A 20925-nucleotide genomic window follows, 5' to 3' on the forward strand; every position below is an offset into this window, starting at 1 on the left:
CGAGCCTGGATGGGGGAGGGTTTGGGAGAGCATGGATACATACATGTGTATGTATGGCTGAGGCCCTTTGCTGTTCACCTGAAGCTACCACAACATTGTTAATTGGCTATACCCCAATACAAATGGTTTTGGTGTTAAAAAAATTTTTTTAATAAAAAAAAATATATATATAATCAGGCCCTACCGGCCACCACTGCTGCAGCTCTTTCTAGCCTCCACTTTCCTTAAAAAGTGCTACCCCATCCCCAAGCCCTCTTCACCCCAAATCTAACTGGACTGTCTCAGGCCCAGCCTGTCCTGATTTCTGCAGCCTTGAACACAACTCCCTACCGGTCCTTGACTCCTAATGTCGTTGTCTTCTCAAACCTTTTCCAGGACTCCTCCTGACTCCCAAATCAGGATTCTCCCAGCTGAAAGCCTATCTGTTCCAATGTCACCCTGGTGCCACCTCTAGGACCACATTTCAGCTCCTTCTGGGACCCCTCTGTGCCTGAAGGCCCATGCAGTCCATCAGCAGGTCTCAAGCCACATGCAGCCACGTCCACCCTCCTCCCTTCTGGCCAGCTCTGCTCCCTATCGTGGCTCTGAGTGACAGCAGGGCCCTCCTGGTGTAGCATCATGGGCTCCAACCTCTCTCGTCCCCAAGTCCTGCCCCTTCCCGCTGGGCCACGTTCTTTCCATCTGGCCTCTTTGCACTACCACCACCGTCATTATGCCATCTCTTCCCTGGACAGAATCACGGCCCCTTCCCCTGACTCCCTGACTTGTCTCCTTCTGAACACCCTGCACGTGTAACCAGCAACTAGTTCTGCAGTCAGCCGTCCAGTCACCACCCAGCCCGTCCAGAACCTTCAAGGATTCCCGAGAGCCTATCCAGGTTCAGACTCCATCTCCATTCCCATTTTTGTGCTGCAGTCACTAGGTGCCCCTGGACTCTGGGTTGGCTTTAGCCTGGCATTCAGGGCCTCCCAGGCCTGCTTCCTTCCCACAATACTGCTGCCAACCTGAGCCACTCCTGACCGCTGGACCCTTCCCTGCATCAGAAATGTCCTCCCCACCTCGTCCACCCCAGTGCTGGAGGCCCAGCTCAAAAGCCATTTCCTTCGGAACTCCTTGGGGCCCTGAGTCCTTGCCAGCAGAGCCCTGCATGGAAAGGGCAGCAGCGACATCACCCATGGGGGCCTAGACAGCAGAGGTGTGCGGAGAAAGTTGAACATGGCCTCTGGGTATGTGAAGCCTGGTGCTGGGGGATCGCTCAGGCTTCAGGGACCTCTACTGGAGGCTGAGCTGCAAGGCCAGGGGTTAGGCTGAAGCCAGAGGCTGAGGCCGGAGGCTGCGTGTGTGGCCCCCAGGGCAGAGGTGTTCATCTGTCCACAGCAGTGCCCTCAGTGCGGGCCCCAGCGGGCTAGATGCCCGGCCAGTCCAAACAGGACACTAAGCACCAACCTGCAGGCACCTCCTCCTGCTTCCCAGGCAGTGGGCAGAAGACTCCCTTCTGGTCCCCCAGGATGGGACAGGCAGGGTGCGAGCCACTCCCACCCCTCCCCAGGCTGTGAGTGCCTGCCCTGAAGGCGGAGGAGATCTGGCGCCACCAAGACCTTCCCTCCTCCGGCCCCACCCCTGGGGGAGGCTGAAAATGACCCTCGGGCACAAAAAGAGTCTGACATAGCCAAGGAGTCAGGCACTATTTTTTATAAAAACGCATAGTATCATTTTTCACTCTTTAAAATCACATTCAAAAATCGGCAAAGGAATGCCCCGGGGAGTGTAGATGGGAGGGGAGGGCCTGCCGACCCAGCCCCAGGGGAGGGCGCGACACCACACGGCAGCGACTGGCACGAGGGGGCATGCTGCGGGCGAGGTGGCGCCCTGGGGGTGGTGGCACTGACAGGACGTGGGGCTGGACAGCGAGGGGCGCTGAGCAACCTGGAGTGGGGAGGGCTGCCCCACCCGCCCCTCGCACTGTGCTGTCCGGCTGGCCCAGGCCAGTCCCCGACGGTTCTGAGCAGAAGAGGCCCTGCCCAGCCCAGGGGAGGGGGCTCAGGGCCAATCGAGGCCAGCGTGGCACAGCCCCAAAGGTGCCTTTCTGTGGTCCCTGAGCCTGGGCGCTTGGGTGGGAAGAAGAGGGGACTGGGGTGGGGGCAGCAGCAGCCACTGCCAATGCCACCCTCCTGGCCAGGTCCCACTGTGTCCAGGGAAGGTGCACGTGGAGGCAGCCAGTGAAACGGGGGCTCTTCCCAAGAAAGGGTGCAGGAGCCTAAGTCACGTGGGAGGCCCTGGGCTCAGCGAGTCCACAGGCTCCCTTATCTACCGACTGGCTGGAGGGCAGGTCAGTGCAGGCCTGTGTCCCAGTCGATGCAGGAGGGGCCGCGGTGGGAGCTTCAAGTAGCCTCCTTGTGCTGCAGCCTCCCTGGGTGGGGCCGCCGGGCCACCCAGCTGTGCTGTGGGCACAGAGCTGGGGAGAGGGGACGGCAGGCCCAACTCCAGGCGACCATCCCTGGGGAAGGGCGGGAGGGCGCTGGGGGCTGCTGCTCTCCCCGTGTGGGGAAGACACCGGGAGCAGAGGCCCCTGGGGGCAGGGTGAGGTGGCTGGACAGTGGCTGGGTGGGTGGCAGCGGGAGCCAAGGCAAGCGGGCCCCTCCCTGGGGGCTGGTCCAGGCTGGGGCCACAGGAAATCACAATAATTACAAAATAAAACCTTTTCCGCTTGGCGGGAAAACAAATAATAAAAATTCAACAAAATAAATTAGAGGTTTATAAAAGGCGGGCGGGCAGGAGGGCGACCGGGCTAGCGGGCGGGTCAGAGGCCGTTGGCACTGCCGCGCTGGATCAGTGGCACCTTGCTCAGCTCCACGACGGGCGAGCGCGGCTTGTTCTTCATCTTGGGCACCCGCTGCACTAGCTGCTGGGCCTCGCGGTAGGCGTCTCGAAGCTCCTTCTTCCACTGCACCAGCTCTGGGTCACTCTGCGCGCACACCCGGTAGTTAGGCGGAGCCGGCCCGTCTGGCCCCGCCCCAGCCACACTCTGGCCCCGCCCCATCCGACCCCGCCCCAGCCATTCTGGACCTGCCCCGGCCCCACCCCGAGTCCCCACTCACATCGCACTGCAGGACAAACTGCTTGCCACCTCGGATCTTGAGGAGGAGGCACTTTCGCTCCTTGATCTGCGTCTCCTCCACCGACTGGATCTCCTCCATGGTCAGCAGGCTCTGCTGCAGGGCGGGAGCCGGCGGTGAGGGCCTGGGACTGCCCCCCCACCCCCTGGCTGGCCCGCCCACCCCCAGGGGTTCCAGGGCCCCGGCTGCTCCTTACCGGGGCCTCGCCCTCGCCCCGCCACTCGAGCCGGTTAGGGAACAGGTAGAAGTACCGCCGCTGCCACTGGGTCAGGAAGGGGTTGCCCATCTTGGACATGTAGCCATGCATGATGCAGTCCTTGCCCAGGGCGTAGTCTGATGCGAGAGAGCAAGAGAGAACTCAGCCGGCCGCACGAGCCGGGTCTGAGTCCTGGATCAGCTGCTCTCTGGCAGGGACCCCGGCTGAACCTGAGCCTGCTTCCCATCTCTAGAGGGGGAAGTGGGCGCCCACAGCAGCTGCTGACCCTCACCTTCCTCGTGGCCCAACTGCTTGTTTTTGGTTTTCTTGCGGGCCTCCAGCCGGTCCGTCTCAGCATTGATGGTGTCAAAGACAGTCTCTGCTACCTCCTGCTGCCACCGCTCCGAGATGGTCAGGGGGAAGTTGCGGTAGAGCTCCTGGTCACTGTCCAGTAGCTTCACCAAGAGGGTGGAGAAGGGACGGCTGTCAGCCACAGGCCAGCTCAGCTGCAGGGCCCGGAACATGGTGGTCTGGTCCAATGGCCACCCCCGGGGACGTGTGGGGAGGAGGAGCCGAGGCCCACCAAGCAGATGGGGCTGGCACGGGGATCTCATAGGGCCAGAGGACGGAGGACACTGCCAGCCGTGCTCAGGGCTGGGAGGCCAGGCCAGGCCCTGTACCTTGATTCCTTTTGTGTCCTCCTCATCGAAGGAGCCAATGTCGAAGGCGTCGGCTGCATTCACCTCCCCTCGTGGGGGGATCAACGGGGGAGGGTACTGTGGTGGAACAGGGGCTAGGCATCAGCACCCAGCAGGGGCTCCCGAGCACCCCGCCTGGTCCCGGCTCTGGGCTGTTACCTTTTGTAAAAAGACCATCTGCCAGTCCAGGGAACGGAAGAAGGGGCTCTCCTTCACCTCCTGGGCCCTGTGGGAAGAGAGGATCACTGGGGCTTGGCACCACCCAGGTTGGGGGGGGCGAGGTCTGGGCTGTGGGACAGGTGACCTAGGTGTAACTGCTGGTTTAGCCACGCTCTGGCTCTGCAACCTTGGGTAAGTTCCTTAAACCTCAGCCTGTTTCCTCATCTTTAAAATGGGGAGAACAGCAGTCTCCACGGCATAGGGCTGTGGTGAGTTTAATACTGGGAATCTTGCAACATCACGCCCAGTGCTTAGTAAATGTTTAATAAACATAGAAAGCTGCTGTCATCATCATTAGCAACATTATCTTTGTTGGGTCTGCGCCCACCCCCAGCAGCTGTACGGCACGCACCCTCCACCTTGGAACAACGGGCAGGGCTGCCCTAGCCCCACCTTGTGAACTCTGCCAAGGAGGCTGGGACCACGGAGTGGAGGGGCTCCAGTGACAAAACACAGCCCTTGTCCTCAGAGGGACACGGGCAGAGGCTCGGGCAGGCTGCCCCAGTAACCCCTGCAGAGGCCTAGACACGCAGTGTGGACATCACCCAGCAGGGCGGGAAGGCCTGGGGTGATGGCCGGGGTCGCGGGCACTCACCCTCGGCCCAGGCAGCCTAGCCTCCGGTTGACATCCCTCTGCAGCAGCCCCTCCAGCAAGGAGCGGAGCTCAGGGGAGAAGGAGTCAGGCAGCTCCACAGCCTGCAGGGAGGAGGAGGGGATGTTGGCAGAGGCCCACCCCGGCCCCCATCACAGCTCTGGGCCTCCTGAGGCTGCATGAGGCAGTGGCAGGCGGGTCCAGGCCCCCGGCAGATGGAGAGCTTCCAGATGCCCCTAGCAGGCATGTTTGCTCTGACAATGTGGGGAAGGGAGAGCCAACGGGGCCAGAGGCCAGAGGGTGGGCTGCTGGCAGCCGAGACCCTGATGCCTACAGGAGACCCCAGCTGCACTACGGCCCCTCATGAGCTCCACCCAGCCAACCCGGGTTGGTACCCTCCACGCACCATTGTCAATGTCATTCTGTCGATCTCATGCTTGTCTTTGGTCTTGTGCTGCCGGAAAGGGCTATGCCTGGGCAAGAAGGGCCAAAGTCCAAGGTCAGAGAACAGGAATGTGCAAACTGAGGCAGGCTGCATGAGTGCCTGCTGCTAAGTCACTGCAGTCATGTCTGACTCTGTGCGACCCTATAGAGTGTAGCCCCCCAGGCTCCTCTGTCCTTGGGGATTCTCCAGGCAAGAATACTGGAGTGGGTTGCAAAGAGTCGGACACAACTGAGCGACTGAACTGAACTTGCCATGCCCTCCTCCAGGGGATCTTCCTGACCCGGAAACCGAACCTGCATCTCTTACATCTCTTGCACTGACAGGCGGGTTCTCTACCACTAGTGCCACTTGGGAAGCCCATGAATGATCCTTGCCAAAGCCAGGGATGGTGCCACCCCTGTCAGCCAGGCGGCAGGGGGCCCCCACCCAACCCCAGCCTCCTTCCTGGCCTGGGGGAGAGCCTGTTTCTGTCCTGTGCACCCGCCCTGGGACAGCCTGCTCACCCTCGCAGCAGCTTGAAGAGCATGCAGCCCAGGGAGAACCAGTCGGCGCTGCTGTCGTAGGCCACACCCTTCTGTAGAACCTCGGGAGCCATGTACCCGTGGGTGCCCCTGGCGGAGTAAGGAGGCTATGAGTGGGTGGGTCGGAGGGTGCGGGAAGAGGGCGTGGGGCTGGGGCACTCACACACTGGCGTGAGGCTTCTTCTTGGAGAAGTCACAGGCCAGGCCCAGGTCTGAGATGCGCACGTGGCCGTGCTCGTCCAGCAGGATGTTGGCCGGCTGTGGAGGAGGCTCAGTGAGCAGCTCAGGACAGGACCCGGCGGGGCAACATGCCAGCCGGGTGGCTGTCTAGAGGTAAGGGTGTCCAGAGACAGGGCCCTGGGTTGGGGGCGTTGTGGGGGGTGCGGAAGGCAGGAGCCAGGCAAGGAAGAGGGCGGGGCATGAAGAGGGGAGGAGCCAGGCCGGGAGGAGGGCGGGGCACGACATACAGTGGCGGGGCCACGGCAGGAGGAGGGCGGGGCGGCACCTCACCTTCAGGTCCCGGTAGACCACGAAGCGGTTGTGCATGTGCTCCAGGCCCAGGATGATCTCGGCGGCGTAGAAACGCATGTCGGCCTCGGAGAAGACCCCGTGCTGGGACAGGTGGTAGTGCAGGTCCCCGCCTGAGGGAGGCAGCCCGCGGGGGGGGGAGGGGCGCTCAGCTCCCACCCCAGCCCCCAGCCCCGAGGTCCACCTGGGGCCAGGCCAGGCACTCACCGTTCATGAGATCCAGGATGAAGCTGAGCTTGTCCGGTGTGTGGAAGGCGTATGACATGCAGACGATGAACGGGCAGTCCTAGGAGGGGTGGAAGGAGAGGTCAGCGCAGACTGCACTTGGTTCGGAGCCGGGGCCGAGGTGGGGCGGGCTGCCGCTCACCCCGGTGCTGACGAGCGACAGCATGATGCGCTCGTTCAGGGCCAGAGTCTCCCCTTGCTTCATCTTGATGCGCTTCTTGTCCAGACACTTCATGGCGTACCTGTGGGAGAGGGGCCGGTCCCTCAGTCGGTCCACCGGCACCTTCAGTGCAGGCCCAGGGGCGCAGTGGGGTGTGGGCGGTCCTCAGGGCGCCCCCGGGGCCCTCCTCCCCCTCAGGTGTCCCACCCGAGGCAGTGGACCCGGTGCTCACATCTTGCCCGTGTCGGCCTTCCGGCAGCCGTAGACCTCACCGAAGCCGCCTCGCCCGATGATGCGGTGCACACTGAAGTCGTTCATGGTCAGCTGCGGGGGGTGGCAGCCGGGGGGTCACTGCAGGCTGCCCAGGCCCCAACCCGGGAGCAGCAGGGGGTTCCCCCAAGGCCCCTGACCCAGGGCCACCGTCACCCTTCCCAAGTGCCACCCTGCCTGGAACCATCTGCATTGGGGTTCCAGCACCAACCCCACAGCCGCCCCTGGGGGTTGACGGTAGACTCCCCCCGCCGCCCAGGGGCCCTGGGGAGGAGCAGCAGGGAGAGGGCTCTGCACGCCCACCCAGCCCACTCACGTGGATGTTGAGCTCTACATTCTTCCACTGGCAAAATCGTGTGAATTTATCGCTGCAAGAGAAGAAAGAACCCAAGCTCAGCTGAGCCTTAGAAAGTGAGTGAAATTGATGCTGGGGGCAAGCTGGCCCCACCCACTGCTATTGCCTGGGCTCCCTCCCAAGCCTCAGGGTCCTCTTCCGGGCCTGCCAGGAAGAATGCCAGACCAGGCTGCCCCCACCCCCCTCCCGGCAATGCCAGCACTGTTATCGGTCTTTGGGTTTCTGCTTGGATCAGATAAACTTCAAGGTGAGATCTTCCCATCTGACCCCGACTTCCTGCTACCACATCCACAACTAGGCTCATCTCGTTTCCCTCCTCGCATACATCCAGTGACACACCACTCAAACACCACTCACTCCCGGTAAAGCCCCTATGCCATGGCCGGGCAGCTGGGACACATCAAGGAACACCTTCCAGGCTGGCCACAGGGGGCAGAGGAGTGGGCAGTGTGTCCTCCTGTGCCCATCCTTACCACCAGCCTGATATTTCTCATCCCCAGTGGGTCCAGCAAGGGGCTAGATATTCCATGGGGGGAAAGACACATGGCTGGTCCCTCGCTCCCCTTTAGACACGGGTGGGCTTTGAGGTGCCTAGTGCTGAGAAGGGTGGGGCAGGAGTGGGGGAGTGGCGACATCTTAGGAGTCGCCGCACTGGGGTATAGACAGGTCCAGGTGCCCACACGCTGGGCACTGAAGCAGGCCGGCTGCTCTCCTCCAGGGCATCCGCACCCCTTCTCAGAGCGGCCTCTTCCCACCTTCTGCTCCTGCACGTGCCCCGCTCTCACCTCTCGATGAATTTCTGGAACACGTCTCCTCGGAGGTTCTGGCAAATTTCTTCAATATATGGCTAAGGGAGGGAGTGGGAGGTGGGTGACTGAGCCACAACAGGAGCCGACCAGGCTCCAGGACCTGTGCCGCCTGCGGGGGACCCCCGCTGGGCTGGGCGGGAGCAGGGACAAGCCAAGCACACACCTGGAAGAGATCCGGAGGCACCTGCTTCTTCACCAGATGGCCCTGGACGTGCTCGATGGCGCTCTTCGAGAAAGGCTGGGGAAGGAGGGAAAGGCGAGTGACTTCTCCATGGGGCCAGCCCTCCTGTCCCCACGCCCAGGCCCGCACCCGGGCCCCAGGCACACACATGTGAGCAGGCCAGCAGCTCCTTCATGATGTACGTGTCGAAGATCTCTCGGCTGCAGACCAGGCGCTCCTCCTCTGTCTCCAGCTTCTCGTATTTCTTGATCTAGAGGACAAGATCCCCACAGGTGAGCCCTGGCCCAGCGGGGCACGGGACTGTCTTACAGGTCCAATGAAAGCAGCCCAAGCCCCTCCCTTTCCCCACGTGCAGCAGGGCCAGGCCAGCCCAGCCTCACCTCCTCGTAGAACTCCACCAAGGGCTTGGCCTCCTCCAGGTGCTTCAGGCAGAAGTCTCGGAAAAGCAGGTACCCTGAAAGGAAGTGTTTTGTGTCAGGCTGAGTCATAGTCCCACAGAGGCCGTGCCATCATGGTGGTGGGTGTGGGCTTGGTGCTTCCTGGGCAGAACTGGCCAAGGAGGTGGCAGAGGTGGTCCCTGCCCCGGATGGAGGCTGGGCAAGGTGGCCTTGGAGGTCACCACCAACCAAAGAGACTCCTGGACCTTATACCCCCCGTCCATCATCAGGCTGGCTCTCACAGCTGCCACTTGAAACAGGTGGACAGGGGCGGCAGGTCCAGTGGGAGAAACCGAGGGAGACCTGTCAGGCAGGTGGTACGTGGCAACCTGAGTAGAACTCAGGGCTCTTCTGCCCAGTGGCAGGTCCTGGGAAGGAAGGCCAGAGGGTGCGAGCAGAGGGCCCCAGAGAGCACAGCCTCTGGGGACAGGAGGGGATGAGACGGGCTGCAGGAAAGGTGGGCAGGAGACCCTGGACGACTCGGGCCAGGGGCCGGGCCCCAGAGCAGCCCTGCAGGGCCAGCAGAAGGAAGGGTGGTCCCAACTCCCTGTAGCCCGACATGGGTGCCCAGGCTTAGCCGGGTGACTGTGCACACCTCTGGGGGCCCTATCCCCTCTGCCAGAGCTCTCGGCCACGGCTTCTGGTAAGGGCGGATGGGCCTTTTAACAGTGGACCTTGAGGAATGCGAGCCCTCGGCTTCCCAGTGGGTGAGGGGCTTTTCATCGCCACCACCGCACCTGGGCCTGTTGTCCAACAGTCTTGCGCAGTGGGGCTCCAGAATGCTAGCTCTCAGGTGAGGCTCAGAGAGGGGCAGCGATGTGCCCAAGGTCACACAGCCCAGGCAGGGGACCCATGCTGCAGGCTTCCTTGACACACAGACTCCCTAAGCCTGACCTCTGGGCCAGGCCACTCCCATTTCAGAGCCGAGGTCCCTTGTCCCGGAAAGGCCGAGTCAGAGTTATGTGCGGCCCGAGCCTGCTTCCCCGGGCCCCGCCGCCCCCTTCCCCGGGTGCCCACCTCTAAGGCCGGGGCCCTGGAGGAGGCGGCCCAGGGGCCTGCCAGCGCAGGTTGCTCACAAAGAGGGCCATGGGGGCGGGGGCGACCACAGCACGGCAGGCGCCACAGGAAGGGCCCCGCCCCTTCCTGTCAGTTCCACCAACGGCCCCAGCAGCTGTGCCTGCGCCAAGGGGAAGCTGCAACTCTCGAAAACAAAAACCCCAAAGGAGGAACTTCCCTGGCGGCCCTGGAAGACTGCTGGGCCCCCACCCCGCATCAGGGGCCTCCCGGAGCAACAGCCAGGGGCTGGGAGACGCTGGGTCCCGGCCCTGCCACCAGCAGCGGGGCTCGCTTGCTGCCCTGTGCTTCCCCCATGGTGGACGGGAGATCTCTTGGCAGAGAGGGGGGCACACAGCCTGGTCAGCTGGGGTGCCGCACAAAGGCGGCCCCAGGGGCCTCCTGCCCCCACCCCCTGGCCTGGCAGCCGGACCGGGAGGTGGGGCGGACGCTCAGGTTGGCAGAGCCCCCACCATACTCACCCAGCTTCTGGGAGAAGATCTTCTCAAAAGTCACCTCGCCCCGGTCCTCCAGGTACTTCTGCATGACGCTGCGGATGCTGGAAGACAGCGGGGGCGGGGGTGACCCAGAGCCCCCATGGCTCCTGCCAGGCCTGCTGGCCCTGCTCCCCTGGAGGGTGGCTGCTTCCTCCCCCGGAATCCGGAGTGGAGGGCACTGCCGGTGGGTGTCAAGCTCCCTTCCAGGAAGGCAGCCACCCTGTTGGACCTGACCGTGGGTCACACCAGTGGGACCCGAGGGAGCCTGTCTGCCCACCAAAGCTCCGTCTTCCAAAGCTAGGGTGACCAGCAGGTGGCTGCTCGGAAGTCTGGTCCCAGCCCTTCCTTGTGCTGGCTTCAGGGAGTTGGCCGAACCTCAAAAGCCAGGCCTCACCCATCAGCAGATGATGGATCACGAAAATACAGCCCATCCTCACAACGGGATACTGCTTAACCATGAAACGGAGTGAAAGGCTGGTATACGTGTGCCCCATGGTATGGACCGACCTCAGAGTGTTCCACCAAGTAACAGTCACCAAATCCCACACATTATATGATTCCATTTATACCACAAGTCCAGAAGGGGCAAATCTACAGACAGAAAGTAGATGAGTGAGTGTCAAAAGCTGGAGAAGAAAAGAGGAATAACTTCTAATGGGCCAGGGTTTCTTTATAAGGTGATGGAAATGTTCTGGAGTTAGGCGGTGATGAGGGCTGCACAACACGGTAAATGTACTGAAATCCACTGACTTCAGCACTTCAGCATGATGAATTTTCTGTCATGTAGATTATATTTCAATATTGGGGGAAAAAAAAAAAAAGTCAGGCCTCAGCTCCCTTGTCCCTAATATCTAAAGTAAGACCCCTGGCCCTGAGCTGCCTCCAGGGCAGCGGAGGAGGGGGGCTGCCCCTGTGACCGCGGAAGCCCAGGTTATCACACTCCCCGCCCCCGGTTATCTCACCCCCAACACCGAGCGCTCTGGGAAAGTCACACCTGACCAGGCTTCATGCCTCAGTGGCAGCTTGGTCTCCCCTCCTCTCCTTTCCTGGGCCACCTGCCGTCCCGCCCAGCCACTGGCTGCGGTCCCACCTAGCTCTCGACATGTTCACAGGGCCTCAGGATATGGGGGGCCATCAGCAGGTCACAGGTGAAAAGGACGCTGTGTGCCCACGTCTCCGTATCCCTGCCTGTCTCGTGGAGTCCAGCACAGGGCCCTGCTGCCCACCACCTGCCGGAAGGCGCCATGCAGCCCTGCCCCCCGGGGAGGCCCGCCCAGGGCACCGGTCCTGCATCTGTGATTCCATGAAATTAGACAACATGAGACAAACTGCGTGGGGCCCAGTCGGTTGGAGGAGACTCAGGCAGGAAAGAACGTTCTAGGCCATTGGAGAGGTCGCGTGGAGGAGGCGGAACTTCACTGGGTTCCTCAAATGCAAACAGAATGTGCACAGGTGGCGAAGCCCAGGGCAGGTGGTGGATGTGGGGACAGGCACGGGAGGCCTGGCCCAGGATGAGCCACTGGGCAGGGAGGAGGCTCAACAGACCACACTTGGGAAGCTCGGTTGGGCGGCGGGTGAGTGGACGGGCTCTGTTGGAGGTACCACGGGGGGAAGCCCAGGTATCTGATGACACGGGGCCAGGAAGGAGGGTTGAAACCAGCTGGGGTGGGAGGAGGCTGGGGCTGGCGGATAGACGGATGGACAGAACTGACAAGACCAGCTGGGGTTTTCGAGGCCCCATCAGAGAGGGGGCCTGAGGTCAGAAGGCCAGCGTAACCAGCAGACCTTGCCCAGGCCCTAGCCCTAACCTAGGTTCGCAGGTGGGGCGACTCCTGCCCTTCCCTTCTGAGGGGGTCAGGGTGGAGGTCCAGCCCTGACCTGGCCAGGCCCTTGCCTGCACTCGGGCCACCCAAGGCAATGCGGGCACACACAGAACCACTGTGAGCACAGGCCTGGAGCCGCAATCCTAGGAGCTCAGAGGCCCTGTGACCCTCCCTGAGAACTGTCTCCACCAGGAGAGCAGGGTGCCGATGACCCAGATGGCCCTCTGTGTCCCCATTCTGAACTCCGACGGACAAGAGCCCCAGCTGAGGGCCAGGGGCCCAGTGGCCCTGAGCTACCACTTCAGAGCCGGTTCCGTCCCAGAAAGCGAGGACGCCCTCCACGGCCGTGGGGACTCCAAGGCTGGGCAGTGGCCCTGAGCCAGGCTGGCACAGCCTCCCTCCTGGGGGCCACATACCTACTCACAGTCACCACCAGCCTCCTCCAAGAACACGGCTCCCTGGTCCTGTGGGACTTGCAGGGACTCAGGAAGCGAGACCCGACCCCAAAAGCCCCCCAAGCACTTAACACACATCAGGAGTTTAAAAATCTGTGACACTGAGCAAGATCCAGCCCCTGCCCCGGGCCTGCAAACTAGAGATGGGAGCCCAGGGAGGCTGCGGGCCGCAGCGTGCGCCCATCCCTTCGGGCCCCCAGCCTGGCGGAGGGCAGCTCAGGGCCTCCCGTTTGGACGAGGACACAGGCTGGGCGATGTGCTGGCTGGAGCACAGCAGGGGGGCCCAGTCCAAGGTAACGGAGGCTCAGCAGGTCCACGAGACCAAGCAGCCAGGAGGTAGGGGTGTGTGGCCCCGGGGATCCCACGGGGGCCAGATTTCTCCTGGGAGGCAGACAGGAGGGCTGGGCCCTCAACCGCTCTGCGGTTCAGCTCCTGGGTCTCTGTGTCCACATCCCATTCCTGGGTTTCAGGACCTCTTGGTCTATGGAAGGGGATGGTAACGAGCAAGAAAGACGTATCACAGAATGTTGATCCTCCACGGAGGGGGACGGTCAGAGGGGTGGTCAGGGGCATGTCCAGAGACAGGTAGGTGTGGGTGACAGGCAGAGCGACACCAGCCTATCAGATGACCCCATGGGGCAGCTGGGTACGGCCTCTGCAACAGTCACGGGGAAGCTCCGCCCCACCCCCCAGGAACCAGCAGTACTGGCCCAGGCTCAGCAAAGGTGGCACACGATGGGAATGCCCAGCTGGGAGCAGGGCCTCCACTTCCCTCTGCGGGGCCCTGTAGGCTGGACACACCAAGGCCAGGGAAACGGGCTCTCCAAGGGTCTGCCTGAGAGCCAGCAGAGCCAGCAGCTCTTCTCTGGGCACCATGCCGGGCATAGACCTCCTCCTCCCTCCCAGGGGCTCTGCCTGCTGCCGGCTGGGCCTCGGGCACAGCAAGCTACACCCCGCCTCCCTCAGAAGACCGCACAGAGTGGATGGCCACAGCATTCTTCCCAGCCCGCAGCACTTCACTTTCTTCCTTAAAAAGAAAAAAATGTTTTCTAAATAAAATAAACAACCCCCCAGCCCCAACCCGAACCAAACACGAGGTCAACCTCGGCAGTCCTTGAAGGGGAGGCCTCCAGGCGGCAACGTTAGGGTTTCCTGTCTGTTCCCACGGGGCTGGGGCCCAGGGAGCTGGCAGGTTAGGAAAGCGTGTCGTGGAGGACGCTCCTGCCAGGGTGGCAAGTACAGGCTGGCACGGGAGGCGGTGGCAGCCTCCTGGGCTGGGTCACCTTTGTTTCCTACCCCCGCGCCCTGATACTGGCAGAGTCTGAGTGGCGATGGGCCCACAGCAGCATTCCTGACCCCACCCAGGTCAATGACTCTGATATCCAGGAGCATGCGGGCCCCCAGATGGACGTCGGACTGTCAGGGGAGCCCCGTGCCTGCATCATTCCTCCGTCCCTGCCCCCGAAGGACCCTCCGCCTCCCAGCCTCTGGGGGGAAGGGGCTCGGCCGCCCTGGTTCCTGCAGTTGCCTGGTGTCCAGGCTTGGGCTTCAAAAGGCTCTTCCTTCCCCCCTCCCAGAGGCCAGGCCAAGTTACAGACTTTAAATGTCCAGCTTCCCCATTGTAAAATGAGGATGTCAACAAACGCTGAATCGCCAGCACTGAGCTGACCGGGAAAGGCAGAGAGCGCACGGCGATAGGAGAACGCGGCCTATCGCGTCAGGCCTCCTTCTCCTGGCGGGAGCCCCCCTTCTAGAATCTGATCACAGCTGCCACGTCCTCAGGGAGTGGGGCTACAAAGGGACCCTTCCCCAGGGCTGCGCCTGTAAGCCTCTCCCCGAGCCTGAAGGGCTAGAACTCCACTCTGCTCACAGACCAGCCCGGGGAGCCCCGTGGGCAGAGCCCAATACCTGCCCTGCCAGGAGCAAGGGCCCCTGGGTAGGAGCTGCCTGGAGGCCGGGGAGACAGCACTTCCGGCCCCCCACCCCAGCACGGGCTGGGGTGATGGGGCGGCAGGGTGAGGGCTGAGCGGGAGAGCTTCCGGCACTTTCTGGCACCACGTGGTTCAAGGGGAGAGCTAAGTCCCTCGCTCTGTGGCACGGCGGCCTCCCAGATGACGCCCACTCGGTCACAGACCGCAGCCTTTGTGGATGGGGAGGGACCTCAGGGTCAGGAGCAAACATGCTCATCTTGATGGTGAGGAAATCGAGGACAGAAGAAACTGAGAAGCAGCACACCCTGAGTCCCAACCAAGCCAGTGGCAAGAAAATGTCCAGTCCCCGCCTGAGAAAGGGGCCCCCACCAGGCGGGGGCCTCCCCCAGCCTCTTTGGGAGAGCTGGGTGCAGGGTCCCAGGGGACCCTGGACTTGTATCCTGGCTGTGGGTGCCGATCAGGCTGGGGCAGCCCCAGCTGGCACGTGGCAGGGCCAGGGGCCACGGTTCCTGTGCTCCTGGGTGACAGCATGCTAGAGCCACGGTGCAAGCTGGCCTGGGGGCTCTGCACTCGGGGGCAGCCACGCCAGGAAGCAACACGCTCTGGGAGAGACGGCAGGCAAGCCAGCAGACCAGAGGCTGTCGCCACGGCCGGGGCACTCCTCTGGGGCATTTCCAGGAAACCTGGCACCATGGTGCCAACCGGTATGAGGAAGTCCTCGGGGGCTTCTGATGAATATTGCTCAATGACTCTCCTCAGGGCTGACAGCATCCTCAGAGCTCGAGGAAGGACCGCATACCAAATGGGAAACTGCGGCCGAATCGGCCAGCTCTGGACAAGTCCGGGGCCAGGGAAGAGAAATGACACCATGCGGCACCGCACCCGCGAGCCCACCGAGGCATGGCAGCCACAAAGTGACGGCTCGCGGGAAAAGACGCTCCGGTGGCCTTGTCGCACCCCGCCGCTCACTGCTCTCGGCCCGTGACAACAAACCCAGAACAACTTCCAGGGCTCCCTGCCCTGCACTCCCAGGAAGAGAGCTATCTGGAACCCCAAACCCAGAATGGCCTCCCTGCTCAGAGAACAGAGCAGCAGACACGTCAGCATCAGAAAACCCACTTCGGAAACCCTGCTTTTCAGCCAGTGGAGACACTACCCTGCCTGTTAGCAGCGATGCAGAGGGCAGGTTACTGTCTTAGAAAAGTCTGCAGCCAAACGCCTCATTTTTTAGTATCTCCTGTTTGAAACAGATGAGGGATAACTTGAGTATAACTCTGTCTTCTGTGATCAGCAGAGGACATTGGTCCCTTGGGACCACGGGGAAAAAAGAAGGGCAGGTGTGGGACTTCCCCAGTGGCCCAGGGGTTGAGATTCTGCACGCTCAACGCAGAGGGGCCCAGGTTTGATCCCTGGTCAGGGAACTAGATCTTACATGCAGCAACAAAGATTCCTCGTGTGCTAACTAAGACCCAGTGCAGTCAAAAATAATAGTAATAATAAGGGCAGGTGTGATGGAGGTTGTGTGTTCTTCAAAGCCTCTCAGGTCCTCTTGGCTTCTGCTGTCTGTTCCAAGGCAGGAACATAATATCCTGGAGGCTCCAGCTGTGTGCACACAGCCCGACCCCTCTGCACAGCCTCCCCAGGTGCCCACGGCGGGCAGGAAACGCCGCCCCAGACTGTGCCTACACCTGACGTCACCAGGAGTTTACTACTAAGGACTGATCGTGCATTAATAGGGCACGTTATTCCTGGCTTGACAGAGCCCAGATTCCCCGGCACAGATTCCAACCTGTCAAGCTCACGCTCCCTTCGAATCCATTTACTGAGAGACGGCAGGCGGGCGAGCAACTTAATGGCAAAAACGTGAAACCCTATGATCTGGAAAGGAGAACAGATGGGGAAAGAGGTCCTGGAGACCCATTCCTGGGGAGAGTGGGGGTGGGGGTGGGGGGGAGCTTCGAATACCTGGAGGGGATGAGTGCCCTAAAAGATAATCTTGTTTTCGGAGGCGGGGGACGGCTGGAGGCAGAGGAATAGGGTGGGAAAATGCTGCTACTGGAGCGGAACGTTCTGGGTAAGGGATAAAGGATGCAAGCAGCAGGGTTTCTGCTGGTGAGGGAGAAGCGGAGGGAGGAGGAAGCAAGAGACCACTGCCTGCGCTTCTTCCCTCCGCAGACCAAGGGCAGGAAGTCCTGGGAGCAAAGAGTTAACAGGAACGAAGAAGCAGTGGAGGAAGAGCCGCGGGTCTGGGAGACAGGGAAGCCAGAAAAGGGCAGGAAGAAGGAAATTCACGGCGGGGGGAGGGACCAGGAAAGAAAGAGGCAAGAGAAGGAGAGGCTGCAAGAGGCACCGGCTCTGACATCTGCCACTGGGGCTGCTGCAGTCACCAGGGAGAGCTGGGCATCTCCCGGGACCGCCCAGGCCGGTCTCCTCTGCCAGGAGCCCGGAGATTAATTACATGAGGCCTCCGTGGTCATATTAAGCAAATGACGATCATTGCGGGACCGTGGCCGCTGCTGGGAAAGGCAGACAGCAGCTTCTCTGGAGAGCGGCACTCACCACAGACCCTGAGAGCCGAAGGCGCATGGTAGGGGGGTGTGTGTTGGGGGGTCCATCAGTCAAGGGCAGCCCCCTCATTGGACCGAGGTGGAAACTGAGGCAGGCTCGGCCAGGATAAGGGGTATCCCTAGGGCCCAGGTGAGCTGGCACTGCAGCGTGATTAGAAGCCGGGTCTCCGGACTCCTGCCACACAGCTGCCTCCCTCTGCCAGAAGGGCGAGAAATGAGTCTGTCTCCTTTGGATTCTATAGAGTGACAGAAGGGGAGGCCCCTGTGCCAACTCGAAGTGGCCCTGTGCCCAACAGCTCCTGTTCCCCAGCCCTGAGAAGTCAGAGCTGTGAGCCAGTGCAGCTCCCAGCCAAGCCACAACCCAGGCACCAGCCACAGGGAGGCTGCCAAGATGGACCACCCCAAGGTGGAAACAGGTCCAAATGGCACCTTGTCCTAGGGAAACCATGGCCTTCCTCCCCGACCCCAACATCATGGCTGAGGGGAAGATGTGACCCCAGGTGGGGAGGGGGCTGGGCCCTGTGAACCAAGACAGCTGATGGCACGGGGTCTGCCCCGTGGCTTCCAGGCCACCCTCCCTGGGCATGGGGGGACAGCTGGCACACATTCCTCAAGAGAAGGACCAGGGTGAGCGCAGAGGTCCGGAAGGGAGTGTGGAAGACAGGAAGCACAGCGGGGAAAGAGCACCTGGGAGCCCGGAGACCCCAAATTCAAACACCACCTCGCCTCTGCAACCAAGTCTCTTCCCCTCTCCGAGCCTCAGATGCTTCGACTTATTAAGTGGGAAAATACCACCTGCCGTGCCCGTTTCCTATGGTTGTGAAAAGGATAAAACGGGGTACAAAGCACTTTGCAAACTGGCAACTGTAAGATACAGTCAGAACAATCTTCAGGGCAAGAGGCATCAGCCCCAGGGGGTGTGCAGAGCATAAGGCAAAGGGCTGCGTACCCTCCGAGGTGGAAAGTGTGGATTCCCAGCCCCTGCCCAGCCTCAGCTCACGGCGAGGGCCCCGAGTGCATCTCTCAGGTGCCGGCCATCCACCCAAGGTCGCGCCGCCAGATGGCGACCCTACCTGAGGACCCCTGACCCCTGGCTCTCGGCCTCCTGCTGCTCCCCTCAACCTCACAGCCCCCCTGCTTTCAGACACCACGCGGTCCTGCTATTTCTTGAGCAACTACTACATGTAAGACATGACCTTGCCAACCTCACGGGCTGGTTTTTTGGATCGGCTGAGATGACAGATGTCGAAATAAATAAATTATCATGATTTCCACCACTACTCCTTTCAACGCGGTCGATATCAAGGGTGTAATGGGGACAGAAAAAGAGGAACATCTTGTTTCTCAGGGTTCTAACACCTGCAGAGCCAAGCCAAGGCGGGGCCCCACCGCCAGCAATGCATTCTGGGGCGAGATTACCCAAACGCAGAGAGTTCCAGAAAAAGCCCCGCCTCACGCTTTGCTGAAGTCCAACCTGCTGGAGGGTCTCGAGGCCGTGGCCACCAAGGAGAGCTGCTGGGCGCCCCAGAGGCCAACTCCCCCATTTCCTCCCTCGTGGCTTTGTCATTTCTGAACTCATTTTTGTTCTAACTGTCGCTGCTCCCCGGACAGCCCCCGGCTGGCAGTCAGTCTGGTTCCTGTTTTGAGAAATCTGATTGCAAATGTCTTAGAAAAAAGGGCCCTAACAGCCTTTGCAAAACGCAGACCAATTTTCCTCTCCCAGGCCTGGTGTTCAGTCAATCCGAAACCCAGTGAACGGGCAGGAGAAAAGCACTGGAGACGTTGGCACGGTACCCACCCCTCCCAAGCCCGTTTGGGCCCCGCTTCACTCAGAATGCCACAGAGTCACAGCCGTTATTTCACACCATCCACATTTCACAGATGAGAAAACTGAGGCCCAGAAATGGGAAGGGACTTGCCCACAGTCACATAAGACCAGGACGGCTAGGATGCGCCCAGGGTCCTGGCTGGCAGGGCATATGGCTCTTCAGGCAGAATGGCCAGGCCCGGGCTCAGGCTAGAGTGGTGGACCCAACGTGGAACCACAAGCCAGAAGCCCTGATTCTGGTGGCCAGCACCACCCTGGCTTACCTGTGACACTGGGCAGGCCACTCATGTCTGGGCCTTCAGCTTCCCTTTCTGTTCCATGGTGACAAAACCACCCCTGACCGACTGGTCCCCTGGGTTGTTGCGAGGCTCAAGGGATGGGAAAATACTCTCGAAGCCATAACATGCTGGACAGCCTCAGCTACCGTCCCTACGCTGTCCACTCCTGCGCCTAAACCCTGAGCAGGTGAAACTTGGGTATCAGGTCAGTTATCTCACAGAGAGGAGACAGCTGTGATCCAGCTGCTGCAGGCGTGCTGGGACATCCCCTGGCAAGCAGCACCCCTGGGGTACCACAGGCAGGACTCTTGCCAGAAGAGGAATTCCAGGGGAGAGGGACAGAGCCATGGGGTGCACACTGGACCCTGCTCCCCACCGCTCCCCCAGTCCCCAGAGTACTCTCAATTCCCACCCCAAGCCCGCGGGAAGACCGAGGAAGATCCCCGGAAGACTGGTCTGCCCCGAACCTCACAGAAGGGTCCACCCGAGGGGGCCAGGGTGGGGGCCGGTGGAACCCCAAAGGGGGTGGTGCTGGGAGTCGGGGCAGCGACAGGATGGACGACACAGTCGGGCTCCGGGAGATGGGCAGGCAGAGGCGGGGGACTCCGCGGTGGGAAGGGGGTACCCTGGGCTATCCGGAGGAGGATGAAGGGGGTGCACGGCGCCCCCGGGGAAGAAGGCAGGAGCCAGAGGGCTGAAGGAGAAGGGGGCCAGGCGGAGTGTGTGAAGCGAAAGGGAGGCAGGCAGAGCCGGCCCGGGGGCACCGGGCGGGTCGGGGAGCCCGCGCAGCCGGAAAGCCCCCGCGCTGGGGCGCCCCGGATGTTCAGGTGCACAGGGCCGGGGGCGCCGGGGTCCGGCCAGGGCTGCCGGACGCCGGCGCTGCGCGGGGCTGAGGGGATCGCGGGGCCAGCGCCCGGGCGGCCGGGGCGCGGGGCCGGCGCGCGGGGCTGCGGCGTCCGCCTCACCTGGGCTCGGGCAGCAGGATCTTCTTGCTGGCGCGCGCCGCCGGCGTGGCCTTGCTCTTCTCCATGGCCATCAGGTAGCTCACGTCGGCCAGCACCGCCTCCAGGTCCGCCATCTTGGCGGCGGCGGCGGCCTCTCCCGCCGCTCGGCTCCGCTCCGCTCCGCTCGGCGCGCTCGGCCCGGCCCGGCCGCTCCGTCGGCCTCGGGCGCCGCCGCCCGCCCGGCCCCGCTGGCGCCCGCGGCTCCGCTCGGCGCGGCTCACAGGCGGCGCCGCCCCATGGCGCCGGCTCGGGCCCGGCCCCGGCTCGCTCGGCTCCCGCCGGGACTGCAGTCGGGCCGCCGCCGCCGCCCGCCGCCGCCCGCGCCCCGGAGCCGCCGCCGCCGCCGCCGCCTCCGGCCCCGCCTGCCGCGCACAGCGCCAGCGAGCCCGCGAGGGGCCGGCCGGGCGGGCGGCGGCGCCCCCTGGAGGCAGCGGGGCTGGACCGAGCCTGACCCCCGCGGCCACCCCGGCCTCGACTCTCCGCCTACGGCCCCCACCGGCCATGACCTGTCCCCTGACCTGGGACACGACAGGGCCCCTCGCCAGCAGAAGACCCTAGACCAGACATTGACCACGACTCGGGGCACAATTCGGGTCTCAGACGCCACGATAGACCACTGCCGGGACCCCTGACTTGGAATTGCAGAATGTGACCCCAGGGGCCACTATAGACCACAGCAAGGACCCCAGACTGGCATTGCAGAATGTGTTCCCAGGGACGTGGATCTCAGACTTTAG

The 20925-nt window shown here is 62.4% G+C and overlaps 1 protein-coding gene across 2 annotated transcripts; it reads right to left on the reverse strand.

The window, feature by feature from the left end:
* Nucleotides 1–1677: 1677 nt before the first annotated feature.
* Nucleotides 1678–20536, reverse strand: GRK2 (G protein-coupled receptor kinase 2). 2 transcript variants are annotated; one of them, XM_070360039.1, is made up of 21 exons: nt 20150–20536; nt 10288–10364; nt 8696–8769; nt 8464–8565; nt 8298–8372; nt 8111–8172; nt 7287–7338; nt 6933–7024; nt 6683–6782; nt 6523–6601; nt 6298–6428; nt 5951–6045; nt 5770–5877; nt 5228–5294; nt 4825–4925; nt 4170–4236; nt 3993–4088; nt 3605–3767; nt 3313–3449; nt 3099–3209; nt 1678–2965 (listed from the first exon to the last, which is right to left on the reverse strand). In XM_070360039.1, exons 1-21 carry the CDS (start codon nt 20260–20262, stop codon nt 2801–2803), a joined length of 2067 nt encoding a protein of 688 aa, XP_070216140.1. In that variant the 5' UTR covers nt 20263–20536; the 3' UTR covers nt 1678–2800. The 2 variants fall into 2 exon arrangements, with proteins under 2 accessions (XP_070216140.1, XP_070216139.1); XM_070360038.1 differs by having other exon boundaries at nt 3099–3212; nt 20150–20534.
* Nucleotides 20537–20925: the final 389 nt, after the last annotated feature.

Source organism: Bos mutus, chromosome 22, assembly GCF_027580195.1.
Source record: "Bos mutus isolate GX-2022 chromosome 22, NWIPB_WYAK_1.1, whole genome shotgun sequence".
In the NCBI taxonomy this organism is placed as follows: domain Eukaryota; kingdom Metazoa; phylum Chordata; class Mammalia; order Artiodactyla; family Bovidae; genus Bos; species Bos mutus.